Source organism: Pecten maximus, chromosome 1, assembly GCF_902652985.1.
Source record: "Pecten maximus chromosome 1, xPecMax1.1, whole genome shotgun sequence".
In the NCBI taxonomy this organism is placed as follows: Eukaryota; Metazoa; Mollusca; class Bivalvia; order Pectinida; family Pectinidae; genus Pecten; species Pecten maximus.
In genome coordinates, this window is record NC_047015.1 from 27,742,832 (window position 1) to 27,764,106 (window position 21,275).

The 21,275-nt window shown below is 38.0% G+C and overlaps 1 protein-coding gene across 3 annotated transcripts in view; it reads left to right on the forward strand.

The window, feature by feature from the left end:
• Nucleotides 1-21,275, forward strand: part of LOC117329196 (zinc finger MIZ domain-containing protein 1-like) — a 194,840-nt gene that overhangs the window by 110,268 nt on the left and 63,297 nt on the right. For all 3 annotated transcript variants that reach the window (XM_033887018.1, XM_033887012.1, XM_033887026.1), the window contains exon 5: nucleotides 10,676-10,781. In XM_033887018.1, coding sequence (XP_033742909.1) covers nucleotides 10,676-10,781 — 106 coding nt within the window. The remainder of the gene's footprint in view (nucleotides 1-10,675; nucleotides 10,782-21,275) is intronic.

Below are 21,275 nucleotides of genomic sequence, written 5' to 3' on the forward strand. Positions count from 1 at the left end.
GCTCACTATACCAAGGGAAAGGGCTGGAGTCCACTATACCAAGGGGTAGGTCTGGAGTCCACTTTACCAAGGGGTAGGTCTGGAGTCCACTTTACCAAGGTGTAAGGCTGGAGTCCACTTTACCAAGGGGAAGGGCTGGAGTCCACTATACCAAGGGGTAGGGCTGGAGTCCACTTTACCAAGGGGTAGGTCTGGAGTCCACTATACCAAGGGGAAGGGCTGGAGTCCACTATACCAAGGGGTAGGGCTGGAGTCCACTTTACCAAGGGGAAGGGCTGGAGTTCATTATACCAAGGGGTAGGTCTGGAGTCCACTATTCTGTGGAGAAGGGCTGGAGTTCACTATAACAAGAGGTAGGCCTGGAGTCCACTATTGCAAGGGGTAGGTCTGGAGCTCACTATACCAAGGGAAAGGGCTGGAGTCCACTATACCAAGGGGTAGGTCTGGAGTCCACTACACCAAGGGGTAGGTCTGGAGTCCACTTTACCAAGGTGTAAGGCTGGAGTCCACTTTACCAAGGGGAAGGGCTGGAGTCCACTATACCAAGGGGTAGGGCTGGAGTCCAGTATACCAAGGTGTAAGGCTGGAGTCCACTATTCTGTGGGGTAGGGATGGATTCCACTATTCTGTGGACAAGGGCTGGAGTCCACTATAACAAGGGGTAGGGCTGAGGTCCACTATTCTGTGGAGAAGGGCTGTAGTCCACAATATGCTGGAGTAGGGTTCTCTGGGGTAGGGCTGGAGTCCTCTATACCCTGGGATAGACCTGGGGCCCACTATTCTGTGGGGTAGGGCTGAAGTCAGTGATTTGTGGAAATGGTTGACCTGTCCTTATCCATTCCCTGGGGTGAAGGTCTGGGGTACACTACCTAGTGTTTGAGTAGGGGATGCAAGGTTATGAACATGAACGGTAATGGTCATCATACTCCTGGAATACCTTCCCATCAGTACCCCACCTCCCCTTCATTATATATCCCCTCGAGACCAAGACCAGACACACCAACCAAGTTTCTACACAAACAAGAGAAAAAACAATCAGGGATTTTATAATGTAGGGGTGTTTTGTACATGTAATTACGATTTTGGCAGATAATCAAAGTGTAGCCAAACTTTGTAGTATGGGACGTTAAACCCCTGATGAGGATGGGTGGAAGTTATGACAGCGGCTACACAACGGAATTCTCTGTAATGTTTTTATGCCTGGAGCAATTGTGCAGATCTTCATTGGAATCCTACTTGGTGTTAAGAGAGGGACATACAACAAGTTAAGTGAAGGCCCCCTCATAAACGCTGAATTCCTCACAACTAACTTCAGCCTACACACTCTAACTACCTAGCAAAAAGTCCTTATGATGATGACTTTCATCTTGCTGGTATTAATGATGACAGCGCTCTCCTGTGCACTATTACAAGAGGTGGTGATCCAGGTCCCAGTACCTCAGGTTAACATCACCACATCACTCGGGGTACCCATAACACTACACAAGATGGACGTATGAAATAGAAATCATCCAGGATATAATTAAAACTTCCTAAATATTCTGGAGTAAACATAGCTTTTAAAATGCATCTTCTTAATTTAAATACATTCCAGAGCATGTGATGTTCTTTAAACTTTAGGCAAAAAATATATATACACTCAGATGAAAGATAATAAAAAGGTAGCCCATTTTCTCAGTTACATAATGCCACTTTTTACTTCACATTTATAAAGTATATATATCCTTGAATTTAAATACTGACAGAGGAAACTCTCCAAAGATAATAATATTTCTCAAATGGAATTCAATTAAATACAAATAAATCCCAGCTTTTTGCTGTGTATTGATATGAATGCAGGGCCTGTACTCGGGCAATAAATCCTATTGGAGGTGTACATGTATCAAGCTCTGTTGTATTATGACAGCTATCTGTTACATACTGGTTTCAACACTTCAGTCACAGTTGTTGTAGCCTTTCAAGGCTTGCCTCACTGATGGGGATCATGTTTGATACCTCTGTCAGTATTAGTGCCGCACAAGTTGCTGATCATCCAACGGATCACCAAGGTTTATCACCGCCTAGGTTCTGTCTCAGTTATCTCCCTTCCCACAAAGCTTGCTTATTCTAAAATCACTATGTATGTGATATGAAAAGAAAATACAGTAAACCTTTTTTTAAGATAACAATAGCAGAAATATCAATAAAAGAAAAAGAAAAAAATACTAACTTAGGATAAACTTGTAGTGTTTAAGAATAGAATATTTTATTTATTTTTGTAAAAATCAATATATTATCTACATGTAGTTATCAAAAGTGTAGTAATCACTGTAAAATGAAAAGCCATTAGAGGAGGTTCTAAAGTTAGCCATGAGAGATTCATCAGTAATGTATCAATGATTAGGAGACTGACCTGGTAAACAAATGAGTAAACAGTGGTGCAGTATGTTTTATTGGGCCAGACAGGAAAAAGTAGACTGCTTGGTGTGCAGTCAACATCTCGAGCATTATATTATGTTAAATACAGCTTTAGGACAGAGCGTGTTTGTCTAATTGATTGTGATAAGCCCACCACTGAGGAGTAGTGACAGTCAATGAGATCAATGCTGGAGAGGTTGAATACACAATTGCTACGGCTTCACCTAATGGCTGCAGGCCCACCGCCTGTAACAAAGCCAGGTTAATATTTAAATGTTCAGATCTGTCAATACCTGTGAAGCAATCAACTCCTGTATTTTCTATTTTATTTTTAAACTTGATTACACTGCTTTGTCGATAATATTATTTCCGGTAGCTGCTACAATGCTTCTACCTGTCAAACTCCCTGCTGTTGAGAAACTCAGTCAACTCCGACGACAACCGTGAACCAAGTTAGTGTGTTGTATCCGGACACGTTTTTAAGCATCCTTTATATCTCTATTTAACGCCACTGCCAACAAAGCTAGCAAACACTGAGCATTATGGGAAGCTTAAACTGTTTCATTTTCACTGTGCTTAACCATGCATTTAATAAGCGAGGGGCTGTATGAACCGAACAATGGCGAAATCAACATAGTCAATGATTAGACAAAATCAATTCCGCAAGCAATGGCAAGGAATAGAGCACACAATTACCCTGAAAGCAAACTCTTGCTTTGCATTGTTTACAGGTAGGAAGTATTGACGCTCTTCTCACAAATGAGCCACAATTTATTACTTATGGGTGTACTACACCAGGGCAAGGTCTGGGATTTTATTGCAGATCCTGCCATGATGAAGATGTACTATTCAGATATTCTGGAAAAATTAATTTTCTCCATCAATTATTCATGGTAGCAATCCTGTTGTATTGTTAGCCTGACAATTGAAAAATCTATTAACTCTTCCAAGAGGTTATAGATATTGTGGTGAGGGAAACAGCCTAGATATTGGGAGGAGTAATTACCAGAGGACAGTGGATCAACTCCAATCTGCTAAATAATCACTGCTACCCTCGGCCCTAAATCACCAATACACTTGACTCTATATCACTGTCATTGGGTTGCTTGCTGAGCCCACTCTTACCAAGTACCTGTAAATAGATGGACACTGCCATACAAAGATAAAAGTTAATACACAAACTCTAGTTGTATAACATGGCAAATATCTTGTGAAAGAGCTCCACTACAACCAAGGAACAAGTGGCTGACTAGTTTAGTTACAAAAATAACTTGTATGTAATTGTTACAACTACACCCTAACTTTTTTTTTGCCATTTAATGTGTTGAGGTAAATGTCATACCCTACTGGATTTATCATATATAACTATTATTATGAAGATTTTATCATACCTATTTACTCAATCAGTTTTATCCAATGAAACGTATAATGCTTAAGCAGAAACTATTTAAAACTTTTATATAGATGTACTTGTATATAAAAAGCATGCTATCTCGCTTGTTGGCATTAACTTGAGACAGGCGTAGCCATAAAGCAATATTTTGTGAATATATTTGGTACTGATTTGTTAACAGTAAGGTAAGCGCCCTCTCTTGTTGATAGTGTGAGGTGTGTTTATAGCGTAGTTTTGTTGTCAGTATCTTAGGTAGATTTACCTGTACATGGATCATAAACCCCTAATAACCAGCCTCCCCCTACTGCCAACAGATCACCCCAATAAACCTGGCATCTGACTAAGGATCAACTGTACACTCTGTTTAACGCCCAGTTTACTAATAAAATGGATATGAATTTCTGTGTCTGTTAGAGTGTATTTTTCACCTTTGTGGCCGTCCAGGTGACAAATGTTCCCCACTGTTATCATTACAATGATCTTATCAGGATTTACACACCGAGGTGGCTTAGGTCTACCTGAGCCGACATGTCACCTGGAGGCACTCGGCCGCCACTGACTGACCAGCTACTGACCAAGACCTTTTGTTCCTTATTGTTAAGCACAATGTTTAATGAGGAACCACTCTTTCTGGTTTTTGTTGACTGAATTGAAAACAAAACTCAAGCAGACAGCTTTATACCTCCCCAACACCAGCAGATTAGCTGGTTTGCTTTTCTCCACAAATTCCATTATCAAATTCTAGTGAGAAAGAGACATTTAAGGAGTGCAGGCCTACACACTGTCTGGTATGTACACAGTAAAAAAATGGAGGTTTGTATGTCTGGCCAGCCTCAGACAGACACCAATTATTGGCACGGTAACCAGGACACACCATTTCTATCTCCTTCTAATCCAGTAACATTAATCCACGAAGTAATCTTTGCATACATGGTCTCCATTTCTACAAAATCTCTTCATATCTCAAGATGGTTTTAGTAGTGCATTTTTATATGAAATAACCAAAAGACCAGCACACAGTTATGTTCAAGTGACCTTGACATTTAATATGAATGGCCCTGCAAAAGAAATTATTTTATTTCATTTTAAAATTGAAAAAAAAATGTTCTAAATCTGACATGAAAAATGTCAATTAAATCCTAAATGTATACAAGGACCTGGTAAGGATGGGTAGAATTCTGACTTTTAATATTAACTGATAATGTCAGTTGACTTTCTGTAAATGTTCCTAATAAATATACAAATGTTCCCTAAGTAGACCTAACAGCACCTCACAATAGGTACAATGTCATAAAATTTAATTTTTTTTTTTAATTTTTTTTTGCAGATTGATTTGAAACCTAGTTTTGGGTGGAATCTTTTCCCCCTGGCCTCTACACTACAAAGATCTATCACATCAAATTATTTCAACAATTTTTGGCACCAATCAAATTATACAATATCCTACATTACTACAACAATGGTTTGGTATAAATCAGGCTGCAATATCCTACATTATTACAAGGATGATTGTTACTAGGACAGGTGTTTAGTGTGGTATGATATATCTGTTACTAGGACAGGAGGTGTTTAGTGTGGTATGATATATCTGTTACTAGGACAGGAGGTGTTTAGTGAGGTATGATATATCTGTTACTAGGACAGGTGTTTAGTGTGGTATGATATATCTGTTACTAGGACAGGAGGTGTTTAGTGAGGTATGATATATCTGTTACTAGGACAGGTGTTTAGTGTGGTATGATATATCTGTTACTAGGACAGGTGTTTAGTGTGGTATGATATATCTGTGGACAGGAGGTGTTTAGTGAGGTATGATATATCTGTTACTAGGACAGGAGGTGTTTAGTGAGGTATGATATATCTGTTACTAGGACAGGTGTTTAGTGTGGTATGATATATCTGTTACTAGGACAGGAGGTGTGTAGTGAGGTATGATATATCTGTTACTAGGACAGGAGATGTTTAGTGTGGTATGATATATCTGTTACTAGGACAGGAGATGTTTAGTGCGGTATGATATATCTGTTACTAGGACAGGAGGTGTTTAGTGTGGTATGATATATCTGTTACTAGGACAGGAGGTGTTTAGTGTGGTATGATATATCTGTTACTAGGACAGGAGGTGTGTAGTGAGGTATGATATATCTGTTACTAGGACAGGAGGTGTTTATTGTGGTATGATATATCTGTTACTAGGACAGGTGTTTAGTGTGGTATGATATATCTGTTACTAGGACAGGAGGTGTTTAGTGTGGTATGATATATCTGTTACTAGGACAGGAGGTGTTTAGTGTGGTATGATATATCTGTTACTAAGACAGGAGGTGTTTAGTGAGGTATGATAGATCTGTTACTAGGACAGGGGATGTTTAGTGAGGTATGATATATCTGTTACTAGGACAGGAGGTGTTTAGTGAGGTATGATATATTTGTTACTAGGACAGGTGTTTAGTGTGGTATGATATATCTGTTACTAGCACAGGAGGTGTTTAATGCAGTATGATATATTGTTATCTAAAAGTTTTCCTTTCCTTTATTCTTAGCTCAAATGTACAATTCTGATAAAAATCTTGACAGCCAAAGCAATATGATGCTCAGTCCGTTTTTTAAATATATCAGCGTACCATCATTATTTTTAAAGTAATATGTTCCTTCAAAGAAAACTTTAAACGAGACTTTTAATTTTTTTTTATATCTTTTTACTTTTATTTAATACATAGATGTGGTTTTGTGACTGTTCAGAAATCTTGCCCTGCTATGTACAGGTACAATATAATGAAAAATTCTCTCCATTCCAAACCCAATTTGTCAGTGAATTGTCAAGAGCGGGCTATGTCAACAGGTACTTGTTCAAGGGAGTGTTAGAAACTGTTACCAGAAACCATGATTCATTTAATGGATAAAGGGATTATTTGTTGTCTATTTATACCTCTTTCTTTAGCTCTGGTTAAAAAGTAAGTCTTTTGGCTAATGTAGGTCAGAGATCACAAAGGTGCTGTATTTAAATTTCTTACCCAGTAAACAAACTCCAGGTGACAATATCAGCTGATTAAAAAACATTCAATCACATGATATTCAACCACGGTAATTCTCATGTACAAGTCAAGCAGTCCTACACACTTTGTAAGGCACAAAGGAAAATTACTGGTACTAACCAATACAATCGTGATAATATCACCGATATATTTACACAGCGTTATAGTCTATTGACTACACAGGATTTAACTATAATGACAACTAAATAAACAAACGTGTAACTCGGTGATTGCAATAACAATATCACGGAAATGAATACACACACACAATATATTGACCAATTATTGAAGATAGTTCATTTAGACTACTACTGCTTGTTGAAACTTACCAACCCTTAAATAGGATAAGGACACCTGTATTGATATATTAAATAATAACTTTGATAATGACGTACAAGCATGAACACCTATTTATATACAGATGGGCAGAAATATGGGAGATGAGGATGGGACAAAATTAAGAAAATAATAATGATGGAACAGAAATTGAAAAAAAAAGTAGCTGGCAGGAATGAAAAAAAGAGAGGGAGGGGAACAAGGACAGATATGGAGGATAGGGTAGATAAGTGGGTAATATGCTGCAGAAGAAGGTTGGTTGGTTTACAGGTTTCACGTCTCCTTTCTCTGCCATAGGCTGTGTTCAGGGGTTTCACGTCTCCTTTCTCTGCCATAGGCTGTGTTCAGGGGTTTCACGTCTCCTTTCTCTGCCATAGGCTGTGTTCAGGTGATGAGAAGGGACTGCTGGTACCTGTATCACCCTCTGGTGAGACTTGTCCATCCGATACATCCACAGGGCTCGATACATCCACAGGGATCGATACATTCACAGGGCTCCACAGCGCCCTTGGATGTTCTTGGTCTTATGCTGAGCACCATATGGGTTAAAAGAAGAGAAACAGTGGTCAGAGCAGGGCAGTAAGGGTCTAGCAGGTCAATAAGGGGCCAGGAATAGGATAGAAAGGGTCAGGAGTAGATAATAAGGGACCATGATATGGATGATAAGGAGTCAGGAGTAGGCCAATAGGGAGCCACGAGTAGGGCAGTAAAGGGCCAGGAGTGGGGGGAGGGGGAAAGGAGCAAGTAGTAAGGGGTCAGGAATAGATCAACAAGGGTCAGAATATGGCAGTAAGGGGTCAGCAGTAGTGGAATGAAGGGGTCAGCAGTAGTGGAATGAAGGGGTCAGCAGTAGTGGAATGAAGGGGTCAGCAGTAGTGGAATGAAGGGGTCAGCAGTAGTGGAATGAATGGGGTCAGAAGTAGTGGAATGAAGGGGTCAGCAGTAGTGGAATGAAGGGGTCAGAAGTAGTGGAATGATGGGGTCAGAGTAGTGGAATGATGGGGTCAGAAGTAGTGGAATGAAGGGGTCAGAGTAGTGGAATGAAGGGGTCAGAAGTAGTGGAATGAAGGGGTCAGAAGTAGTGGAATGAAGGGGTCAGAGTAGTGGAATGAAGGGGTCAGCAGTAGTGGAATGATGGGGTCAGAGTAGTGGAATGATGGGGTCAGAGTAGTGGAATGAAGGGGTCAGAGTAGTGGAATGAAGGGGTCAGCAGTAGTGGAATGAAGGGGTCAGAGTAGTGGAATGAAGGGGTCAGAGTAGTGGAATGAAGGGGTCAGAAGTAGTGGAATGAAGGGGTCAGAAGTAGTGGAATGAAGGGGTCAGAAGTAGTGGAATGAAGGGGTCAGGAGTAGTGGAATGAAGGGGTCAGAGTAGTGGAATGAAGGGGTCAGGAGTAGTGGAATGAAGGGGTCAGCAGTAGTGGAATGATGGGGTCAGCAGTAGTGGAATGATGGGGTCAGAAGTAGTGGAATGAAGGGGTCAGCAGTAGTGGAATGAAGGGGTCAGCAGTAGTGGAATGAAGGGGTCAGAAGTAGTGGAATGAAGGGGTCAGCAGTAGTGGAATGAAGGGGTCAGCAGTAGTGGAATGAAGGGGTCAGCAGTAGTGGAATGATGGGGTCAGAAGTAGTGGAATGATGGGGTCAGCAGTAGTGGAATGAAGGGGTCAGAGTAGTGGAATGAAGGGGTCAGAAGTAGTGGAATGAAGGGGTCAGCAGTTGTGGAATGAAGGGGTCAGAGTAGTGGAATGAAGGGGTCAGAAGTAGTGGAATGAAGGGGTCAGAGTAGTGGAATGAAAGGGGTCAGGAGTAGTGGAATGAAGGGGTCAGCAGTAGTGGAATGAAGGGGTCAGAGTAGTGGAATGAAGGGGTCAGAAGTAGTGGAATGAAGGGGTCAGCAGTTGTGGAATGAAGGGGTCAGAGTAGTGGAATGAAGGGGTCAGGAGTAGTGGAATGAAGGGGTCAGCAGTAGTGGAATGAAGGGGTCAGAGTAGTGGAATGAAGGGGTCAGAAGTAGTGGAATGAAGGGGTCAGCAGTAGTGGAATGAAGGGGTCAGAAGTAGTGGAATGAAGGGGTCAGAAGTAGTGGAATGAAGGGGTCAGCAGTTGTGGAATGAAGGGGTCAGCAGTAGTGGAATGAAGGGGTCAGAAGTAGTGGAATGAAGGGGTCAGCAGTTGTGGAATGAAGGGGTCAGAGTAGTGGAATGAAGGGGTCAGGAGTAGTGGAATGAAGGGGTCAGAGTAGTGGAATGAAGGGGTCAGCAGTAGTGGAATGAAGGGGTCAGAGTAGTGGAATGAAGGGGTCAGAAGTAGTGGAATGAAGGGGTCAGAGTAGTGGAATGAAGGGTCAGCAATTGTGGAATGAAGGGGTCAGAGTAGTGGAATGAAGGGGTCAGAGTAGTGGAATGAAGGGGTCAGAAGTAGTGGAATGAAGGGGTCAGAAGTAGTGGAATGAAGGGGTCAGCAGTTGTGGAATGAAGGGGTCAGAAGTAGTGGAATGAAGGGGTCAGCAGTAGTGGAATGAAGGGGTCAGAAGTAGTGGAATGATGGGGTCAGCAGTAGTGGAATGAAGGGGTCAGAAGTAGTGGAATGAAGGGGTCAGCAGTTGTGGAATGAAGGGGTCAGAAGTAGTGGAATGAAGGGGTCAGCAGTTGTGGAATGAAGGGGTTAGCAGTAGTGGAATGAAGGGGTCAGAAGTAGTGGAATGAAGGGGTCAGCAGTAGTGGAATGATGGGGTCAGCAGTAGTGGAATGATGGGGTCAGCAGTTGTGGAATGAAGGGGTCACCAGTTGTGGAATAAAAGGGTCACCAGTAGTGCAAGTCAGGTACTAGATAAAGGAGATCAATGACCATAGAAAAAACATGATATGTGATATGTAAACATTGCTTCATTTGTGTGTCAGAGTGGTATCATAAATATCCGGCCTGTCTGTTATATGTATTCAACCCTTACAAATAATTACAGTACACTATTCCTAACCACCTGTATCATAACATATCTTAATATGAGCAATGACCGATATCCTGATCGGTCATAGGCTAGGCAATATGTGTTGAGATAATGGATGTTAGTGACATCGTTTATGATATTATATAATCTGTGGTCGTACAATCTAAAGTTAACAGCAGCAAATCTGCCTAAAATTATGCAATTATCTTACATTGTTTTTATCCACATCATAATACAGTTATTTATATGATGATAATATACATACACTAACAGCACTAATTATCCTGGTTATTGTGACTATTACCTTGACAACAAGTTAGCTTATAAAAGATCACCAAACGCAACACAACTCATGGTCGCTCTTATCTATTGTTTTTATCAGAAATATTTATTCTAAATCTGACCTTAGACTGTGACCTTGTATTACAACTCGGAAGTAACAGGTTTTACTTCAGCACATGTTTTTCGAGGAGCATCCTGTTTCCTGTTCACTTGAAGGTGGATGATTCATTATGCTATCTGTACATAGTATGTATTTTTGTCACTAACCATTCCTTTTTGTCTTCAGGTTGTGAGTCAAGTGTCTACCCAACCTGGTTATGACCTTGACCTTGGCTATCGCTTGTTGGCAGTATGTGCAGCCCATCGGGACAAATTGTCATCAAAGGCCGCAGGTAGGTCACTGACAGTGCTTTTGTTTCTCCTTCTTTTTATTCATATTCAATTTTTTTTTTCATTTTATATTTTTTTTCAATTTATTTGTACAACATTTAGTATATTTACACAAAGAGAGACAACTCTAGAATCCAGGAAAATGTGAAGTCAATTGATAGCAGTGTTGGAAGGACTGAATGGATTGACTGGACTTTATTAGATCATTCAATTTTGCTAGAGATTTATTTTCCTCTCTGCCAGAGCAGCAGAAGGCAGAGTTGAGCTAGGATCAATACCTCACTTTGGACAATCCTGCCCTTTAATCGCCACTCGCTATTACATCCAAGTTATAAACACAGTGTGTGCTCTTATGTCCCACACTACGAGCTCATGTCGAACTATGCTATTTTATGTCATTTGGAGAAAAGCATACAATAAACCACAGGCAAATCACATACTCTTCTGTCATCCGTGTTGGTCCAATCAATACATTTCTTCTTTTTGTTACTTTTTTCCCAAACCAAAATGAGTCATAAGCATAAAAGCAAGTCTACTTTTTAAAGATTACAGCAAGTATAACATGCATGCCCGTATAATATCACTAAAATCTATTTCATATTTGTAAATAATTGATGGTTCCTGTTTTCTAATCATCGAAAGGGAGAAAATCAGAGTAAGGACCATTTCAATGGGTTAATGTGTTAGGCCGCCATCCTGTTGTCATAAAGTGGGCCGGAGTGAGAGTCATAATTAGTACATAAAGCATTCTGATCAGACCGTTACTGCACCTCCTCTATCACATGGCTAAGTCAAGGCCTTGGCTGTATCTATAAAATCTGCTCATGGAATTGGTAATTGATTGCTGGAGCTTCCATGAAGCAAAGCTTTGCCTCTGCTGGCATGTTTCAATTACATTTATATGACACCAGGCATTAAATGCCCCACTGCACTCTACTTCAGCCTTTGATGAAAACATTTTAAGCAATTTCCCACAAGTCCTTTGTCACCATAGCTACCAGAATCTTCTTTTTCATTACTAGTCTTGTAATACACTTGGAGTGATAACAAATAGAATAAGGTGGATATCTACCACAGAAACAGGTGACGTAAAATCTTATCTGTTTGTCTACCAATGACGCATTTATGTACCTGAATCAACTACGTATTAAATGTATAGGTCTAGAATATTTTGAATAAGAATGAAAACATGACTTTACCTGTGTTAGCTGCACTGTAGACCAGCAGTGTGGCATTGACATGCTGACCTGGTACTTTTGCTGCCATCCAATGGATCCCTAGGGGTCAGCAACAGGAAATCCAAAAAGATTAATTCAAAAAAGAATGTTTCTCAATAAGATTCAGTTTAATGTCGGGAAATCTTTATTGACTGGATTAGTTCTGCATCCATGTATTTACTTTGAAATAAAGATGTTTAATATAAAGATGTTTAGTTTTCTAGTTATTCAATATACAGATGTTTAGTTTTCTAGTGTTCAAAATCAAGATGTTAAGTTTCTAGTGTTCAATATACAGATGTTTAGTTTTCTAGTGTTCAAAATCAAGATGTTAAGTTTCTAGTGTTCAATATACAGATGTTTAGTTTTCTATTATTCAATATACAGATGTTTAGTTTTCTATTATTTAATATACAGATGTTTAGTTTCCAAGTGTTCAAAATCAAGATGTTAAGTTTCTAGTGTTCAATATACAGATGTTTAGCTTCTAGTGTTCAACATACAGATGTTTAGTTTTCTAGAATTCAATATCAAGATGCTTAGTTTCTAGTGTTCAATATCAAGATGCTTAGTTTTTAGTATTCAATATCAAGATGTTTAGTTTTCAAGTGTTCAATATAAAGATGCCTAGTTTCTAGTGTTCAATATCAAGATGTTTAGTTTCTATTGTTCAAATTCAAGATGTTTAGTTTCTATTGTTCAATATCAAAATGCTTAGTTTCTATTGTTCAAAATCAAGATGTTTATTTTTCATGTGTTCAATTTCAAGATGTTTAGTTTCTAGTCTTCAGTATTGAACCATTTAGTTTCTTCTGTACAATATCAAGATGTTTAGTTTCTTCTGTTCAATATAAAGATGTTTATTTTCTAGTGTTCAATATACAGATGTTTAGTTTTCTAGTGTTCAACATCAAGATGTTTAGTTTCTAGTGTTCAATATCAAGATGTTTAGTTTCTAGTGTTCAATATCAAGATATTTAGTTTTCTAGTGTTCAATATCGAGGCATTGAATTTCTTCTGTTCAATATCAAGATATTTAGTTTTCTAGTCTTCAATATTGAGCCAGTTAGTTTCTTTTGTTTGATATCAAGGCGTTGAGTTTCTAATGTTCAATATCATGGTGTTTAGTTTCTGGTGTTCAATATATATCTAGTTTTCTACTGTTCAATATTAAGATGTTTAGTTTCTAGTGTTCAATATAAAGATGTTTAGTCTTTCAGCAATTAAAATTAAGATGTTAAGTTTTCTAGTGTTCTAAATTTAGATGTTAAGTTCAGTTTCTAGTGTTCAATATAAAGATGTTAAGTTTTTCAGCATTCAGAATCAAAATGTTAAGTTTTCTAGTGTTCAATATCAGTATTCATGTATTTACATAATGTATAGTATTGTAACTGATGAGTTACTCTAAAGGAAACAGCTGTATGATGTTGTTGGTAGTTTAAAGATTTGTTCAATTGTTGAATGCTAATGTATGACAGAGGTTACCTGAACGGCTATATTTAGCTTACTCAGTTGGTAGCCAAGTACACTAATCCTATTGATTGGCTCTAATGCCCCATCACAGAACTGTAATCCTATTAAGGTACCTGTAAATCACAGTGGATACCTGCCAGTATCTGCAGCATCAGCAGCCTGTTGAACAAGTCCACTTTCACTGGCCGGACAGGTATACAGCCAGTCTACTGAAACACACAAATAGGAAAACATTATCATATCTTACATACAGTAATATACAAACAGGAAAACATTATCATATCTTACATACAGTAACATACAAACAGGAAAACATTATCATATCTTACATACAGTAATATACAAACAGGAAAACATTATCATATCTTACATACAGTAATATACATACAAACAGGAAAACATTATCATATCTTACATACAGTAACATACAAACAGGAAAACATTATCATATCTTACATACAGTAACATACAAACAGGAAAACATTATCATATCTTACATACAGTAATATACAAACAGGAAAACATTATCATATCTTACATACAGTAATATACATACAAACAGGAAAACATTATCATATCTTACATACAGTAATATACAAACAGGAAAACATTATCATATCTTACATACAGTAACATACAAACAGGAAAACATTATCATATCTTACATACAGTAACATACAAACAGGAAAACATTATCATATCTTACATACAGTAATATACAAACAGGAAAACATTATCATATCTTACATACAGTAATATACATACAAACAGGAAAACATTATCATATCTTACAGACAGTAACATACAAACAGGAAAACATTATCATATCTTACATACAGTAACATACAAACAGGAAAACATTATCATATCTTACATACAGTAATATACAAACAGGAAAACATTATTATATCTTACATACAGTAATATACAAACAGGAAAACATTATCATATCTTACATACAGTAATATACAAACAGGAAAACATTATCATATCTTACATACAGTAATATACAAACAGGAAAACATTATCATATCTTACATACAGTAATATACATACAAACAGGAAAACATTATCACATCTTACATACAGTAATATACAAACAGGAAAACATTATCATATCTTACATACAGTAATATACAAACAGGAAAACATTATCATATCTTACATACAGTAATATACAAACAGGAAAACATAACATATCTTACATACAGTAATATACAAACAGGAAAACATTATCATATCTTACATACAGTAATATACAAACAGGAAAACATTATCATATCTTACATACAGTAATATACAAACAGGAAAACATAATCATATCTTACATACAGTAATATACAAACAGGAAAACATTATCATATCTTACATACAGTAATATACATACAAACAGGAAAACATTATCATATCTTACATACAGTAATATACAAACAGGAAAACATTATCATATCTTACATACAGTAATATACAAACAGGAAAACATTATCATATCTTACATACAGTAATATACATACAAACAGGAAAACATTAATTATCATATCTTACATACAGTAATATACAAACAGGAAAACATTATCATATCTTACATACAGTAATATACAAACAGCAAAACATTATCATATCTTACATACAGTAATATACAAACAGCAAAACATTATCATATCTTACATACAGTAATATACAAACAGCAAAACATTATCATATCTTACATACAGTAATATACATACAGGAAAACATTATCATATCTTACATACAGTAATATACATACAGGAAAACATTATCATATCTTACATACAGTAATATACATACAAACAACACAAGTATTGGGGTCAATTATTCTTTAATCATACTAAATTTGTTTGTTACCTTTTGTGAAAAAAATTTTTTAGGACATAATTATCTTCCGTAACTTACTCGGGTATAAATATCAACTTTGTAAATAGTGATCAAGCTTTATTAACTAGCCCCGATAAACTGCTCTTTTCACTGCATTAAGCTAGAAGAAAACTTACTGGTATTTAGCTCCTTTGAAAACTGATGCATTATATGCAGCAGTCCTCAAACCTGAACTTCTTTTTTTTTGTGCAAGAAGTAAGACAGACTTTCTAGTATTGTTAGGAATATGAGCATTATCATATTGAACTATTTTACATATAGAATTAATTTAGATGATGAATAAGGTATACAATTTAACAATACTAAGTTGGTATGTATGTGATTGTAAGATATTTGATATGTATCTCCAGAAATAACATGTTTACCAGAGAAACTATTGGGGGGATTTGCACCAAAACCAAATGACCTCTGACGATTGTAGGGGGAGCTGTATACAGACTAACCTTTTCTTCTTATCTGAAGAATTGGCCCATCATCAATTTTTTTTTGCAAGAGAAACTACTGCCTACCACACATACACAATGTTTGGGAGATAAACCCCTGCTGCAGTCATCACTGGCCCACTATTCACTTTCCAAATTCATAATTTAAACTAAAAACCCTCCCCCCAAAAAAAGGGAAGGAAAAATTTGAAAGGGGAAAAAACAGATTTGCATCCACATTCTGTTAAAATGGTCTACCCAGTGTTGTCGACATGAATATGAATTAAGAGGCTTTACGGAAGCCAGAATTCCACTGTATAAAAAAAACATACAAAAAACGGTGAGGTACCAAGATATTAAGGCAAAAGTGAATAGATATCTACAGCACTGGCTTCCATCTATATATACAGCAACTCTTTTGTTTGACAAGGTTCGAAAGAAAATGTAGAAAACACAACAGACTTAATTGGATTGATGGAGTTAGCTTCTGTATCAGATGTTTAGAATTCCAAGCCCTTGTATAAACTCTCAAGTATGGAGAAGTAGGGTCTGCCCATCATAAACTCTAATGTTGCTGTTCCCTAGCTCCCACCTCTCTCCATACCTTAGCCTGCAAATACATGTACTCCTAACATGTTATAATACACACAAGAGTTGTGCAAAACATGACAAACTGAGGAATCCTGGGTCACTTGATAGATTTCCTGGCCCAGCAGAACTTCATTTCCTCCAGAAGTTAATCATTCTTGTAGAGATGTAATATAAGATGCAATGTATATTAATTCTATCAGTAGCCAGATGTATTTGCCAAGGATGAAACCCAACCCACTGAACAGTCATCCTGACTTGTCAGAGACCCATCTTACTTCCATCAAAGTCTTTCAGTTCGTCAGGGATTTTTTCATATTTTCTTCACAATGAATCAAAAGTCTTAAGATGCTCTAGATATTGGACAGATACACATATACACTGTAAAATATATCTTAGCTAGTGTATATATGTATACTGTTATATTTATCTTGCAGTATAGACTTTTATGCGATATATTGAGAAATAGGTATACATATACCTGGTTGCCTCTTTATGCTATTTATTCTTTGTACTATTTATTCTTTATGCTATTTATTCTTTGTACTATTTATTCTTTATGCAATTTATTATGTGCTATTTATTCTTTATGCAATTTATTCTTTGTGTTATTTATTCTTTGTGCCGGATTCTTTGTGTTATTTATTCTTTGTACTATTTATTCTTTATGCTATTTATTCTTTTTTCAATTTATTCTTTGTGCTATTTATTCTTTGTACTGTTTATTCTTTATGCTATTTATTCTTTGTGCTATTAATTATTTGCTATTTATATATTCTTTGTGCTAAATATTCTGCGTGCTGTATGATATTCTTTGTGCTACATATTCTTTGTACTATATATTCTTTGTGCTATTTATAGTACTGGCGGGGGCGGGGGGGGGGAGGCCAGTCTGTAGTACTGGTAGGGGAGGCCAGTCTGTAGTACTGGTGGGGGAGGTCAGTCTGTAGTACTGGTGGGGGGAGGTCAGTCTGTAGTACTGGTGGGGGAGGTCAGTCTGTAGTACTGGTGGGGGGAGGTCAGTCTGTAGTACTGGTGGGGGGAGGTCAGTCTGTAGTACTGGTGGGGGAGGTCAGTCTGTAGTACTGGTGGGGGAGGTCAGTCTGTAGTACTGGTGGGGGGAGGTCAGTCTGTAGTACTGGTGGGAGGAGGTCAGTCTGTAGTACTGGTGGGGGGAGGTCAGTCTGTAGTACTGGTGGGGGAAGGTCAGTCTGTAGTACTGGTGGGGGGAGGTCAGTCTGTAATACTGGTGGGGGAGGTCAGTCTGTAGTACTGGTGGGGGGAGGTCAGTCTGTAGTACTGGTGGGGGGAGGTCAGTCTGTAGTACTGGTGGGGGAGGTCAGTCTGTAGTACTGGTGGGGGGAAGTCAGTCTGTAGTACTGGTGGGGGGAGGTCAGTCTGTAGTACTGGTAGGGGGAGGTCAGTCTGTAGTACTGGTGGGGGGAGGTCAGTCTGTAGTACTGGTGGGGGGAGGTCAGTCTGTAGTACTGGTGGGGGGATGTCAGTCTGTAGTACTGGTGGGGGGAGGTCAGTCTGTAGTACTGGTAGGGGAGGCCAGTCTGTAGTACTGGTGGGGGGAGGTCAGTCTGTAGTACTGGTGGGGGAGGTCAGTCTGTAGTACTGGTGGGGGGAGGTCAGTCTGTAGTACTGGTGGGAGAGGTCAGTCTGTAGTACTGGTGGGGGGAGGTCAGTCTGTAGTACTGGTAGGGGGAGGTCAGTCTGTAGTACTGGTGGGGGGAGGTCAGTCTGTAGTACTGGTGGGGGAGGCCAGTCTGTAGTACTGGTGGGGGGAGGTCAGTCTGTAGTACTGGTGGGGGAGGCCAGTCTTTAGTACTGGTGGGGGGAGGTCAGTCTGTAGTACTGGTAGGGGAGGCCAGTCTGTAGTACTGGTAGGGGGAGGTCAGTCTGTAGTACTGGTAGGGGGAGGTCAGTCTGTAGTACTGGTAGGGGGAGGTCAGCCTGTAGTACTGGTAGGGGGAGGTCAGCCTGTAGTACTGGTAGGGGGAGGTCAGTCTGTAGTACTGGTGGGGGGAGGTCAGTCTGTAGTACTGGTGGGGGGAGGTCAGTCTGTAGTACTGGTGGGGGGAGGTCAGTCTGTAGTACTGGTGGGGGAGGTCAGTCTGTAGTACTGGTGGGAGGAGGTCAGTCTGTAGTACTGTGGCCTCCCCCCACCAGTCCTACAGACTGGCCTCCCCCCCCCCCCCCCCCCCCCCCACCACCAGTACTACAGACTGGCCTACCCCTACCAGTACTACAGACTGACCTCCCCCCTGCTGTAAGATATGTACTGTAATTTATAGTAAAATCTATCTAGTATTGGGTAAGCTGTAAGATATTTACTGTAATTTACAGTAAAATTTCTCTAGTATTGGGTAAGCTGTAAGATATCTACTGTAATTTACAGTAAAATCTATCTAGTATTGGGTAAGCTGTAAGATATCTACTGTAATTTACAGTAAAATCTATCTAGTATTGGTTAAGCTGTAAGATATCTACTGTAATTTATAGTAAAATCTATCTAGTATTGGGTAAGCTGTAAGATATTTACTGTAATTTACAGTAAAATCTATCTAGTATTGGGTAAGCTATAAGATATTACTGTAATTTATAGTAAAATCTATCTAGTATTGGGTAAGCTGTAAGATATCTACTGTAATTTATAGTAAAATCTATCTAGTATTGGGTAAGCTGTAAGATATTACTGTAACTTACAGTAAAATCTATCTAGTATTGGGTAAGCTGTAAGATATCTACTGTAATTTATAGTAAAATCTATCTAGTATTGGGTAAGCTGTAAGATATCTACTGTAATTTACAGTAAAATCTATCTAGTATTGGGTAAGCTGTAAGATATTTACTGTAATTTACAGTAAAATCTATCTAGTATTGGGTAAGCTGTAAGATATTACTGTAATTTATAGTAAAATCTATCTAGTATTGGGTAAGCTGTAAGATATCTACTGTAATTTATAGTAAAATCTATCTAGTATTGGGTAAGCTGTAAGATAATACTGTAATTTATAGTAAAATCTATCTAGTATTGGGTAAGCTGTAAGATATCTACTGTAATTTATAGTAAAATATATCTAGTATTGGGTAAGCTGTAAGATATCTACTGTAATTTATAGTAAAATCTATCTAGTATTGGGTAAGCTGTAAGATATCTACTGTAATTTATAGTAAAATCTATCTAGTATTGGGTAAGCTGTAAGATATTACTGTAATTTATAGTAAAATCTATCTAGTATTGGGTAAGCTGTAAGATATCTACTGTAATTTATAGTAAAATCTATCTAGTATTGGGTAAGCTGTAAGATATTACTGTAACTTACAGTAAAATCTATCTAGTATTGGGTAAGCTGTAAGATATCTACTGTAATTTATAGTAAAATCTATCTAGTATTGGGTAAGCTGTAAGATATTACTGTAACTTACAGTAAAATATATCTAGTATTGGGTAAGCTGTAAGATATCTACTGTAATTTACAGTGAAATCTATCTAGTATTGGGTAAGCTGTAAGATATCTACTGTAATTTACAGTAAAATCTATCTAGTATATGGTAAGAATGATGATATCCTCATCCCTTGTAGCAGTACAGGTTGCTCTGTTGCCTTGGAGACCAAATGAAAGAAGTTTGGAGATTTATTATCAGTCTAGGAATCCAGAAAAAATTCACCACAAGAAAAAAATGGCTGTCGTAAAAATGATTCTCATCAAAGTATTTAAACCAAAACCCTTGAATACTTCTCAAATTTCAAAGTAGAGGAAATGAGCTTTTCACAGCTTTATACTAAAGTAAGGGAAAACAGATACATTAGAAAAACTACATAATACCATCTCCCTATCATGTCTAACTGAACATTAATGTACTTTATTGTAAAATTGTTATAAGTCCATTTCATGTCTGCGACAGGCAGCCTAGTGTGTTCCAAACTGTTGTATCATGTTTATCCAGTAAGTGATTGTCGTGTTATTTTAAAAGTCAGTGAATTCAATATTGTTTGCTTGTACCTAAGCATGTCTAGTCTGTGGAGTGTTGGGGTATTATCATATATACACAATATCTACTTGTCCTTTATTTTTACTTTGAGAATAAAGGTATAATATATATTGGCGATGAAAATCCCGATTTACCTGAGTGAGTTTGAATAGTTTAATGCTTTACACACCTTGATGTACACACAGGTAGTGTGGGGACAGACGAATATCAAGTATCAAACAATGACTGCCTAAAAACACCCTGCATGAGCTAGGTACATCTGTGCTGAACAGCTACATCTGTGCTGGACAAAAAAGGCTACCATGAGTTGTACACATCGGGAACAAAGCTTACCTGTGCACACCTATAGGGTACCACCTGACTAGCAGGCCTTACAGCTCTTCTCAAAACACCATCAGAGGGGATCATTTTGTCAATTTTATTTGTATAAAAAAAATACTACAATGATTTACACCGATTAAAACAGCAATCAATTACAGAAAATGGTTCTCAATGTTGATTTTATGGAAAATATTTCTCGACCTTGCACTAATAAAATGTTTCAGACTTTTTTTTTCTCAAGACGCCAATGTTAGTAAAGACGTCTGGGTTTTTCTTCTGTTTGGGATTTTAAAATGTTTGCTTTTCTACAGGATAGCAGTGTAGCAGTTGTGTAACCTATCAATATATACACTCAAGGCATCCGTACACATACATCACACCTAAAAAAAAAACCGGTCTCCCCTCCAACTCCACATGCAATGCCAAAATTGTATAGAAAGTGTGAAAAAACACAGAGAATAACTACACTTCTGACAATGACCTCTTTAGGAAACCAGTAACCTAAAAATGAAGTTAACAAATTTTTGGCCCCTTTCCATGCACAAGTTAATGGCTTCTGGCCCTCGTCTTACATCAA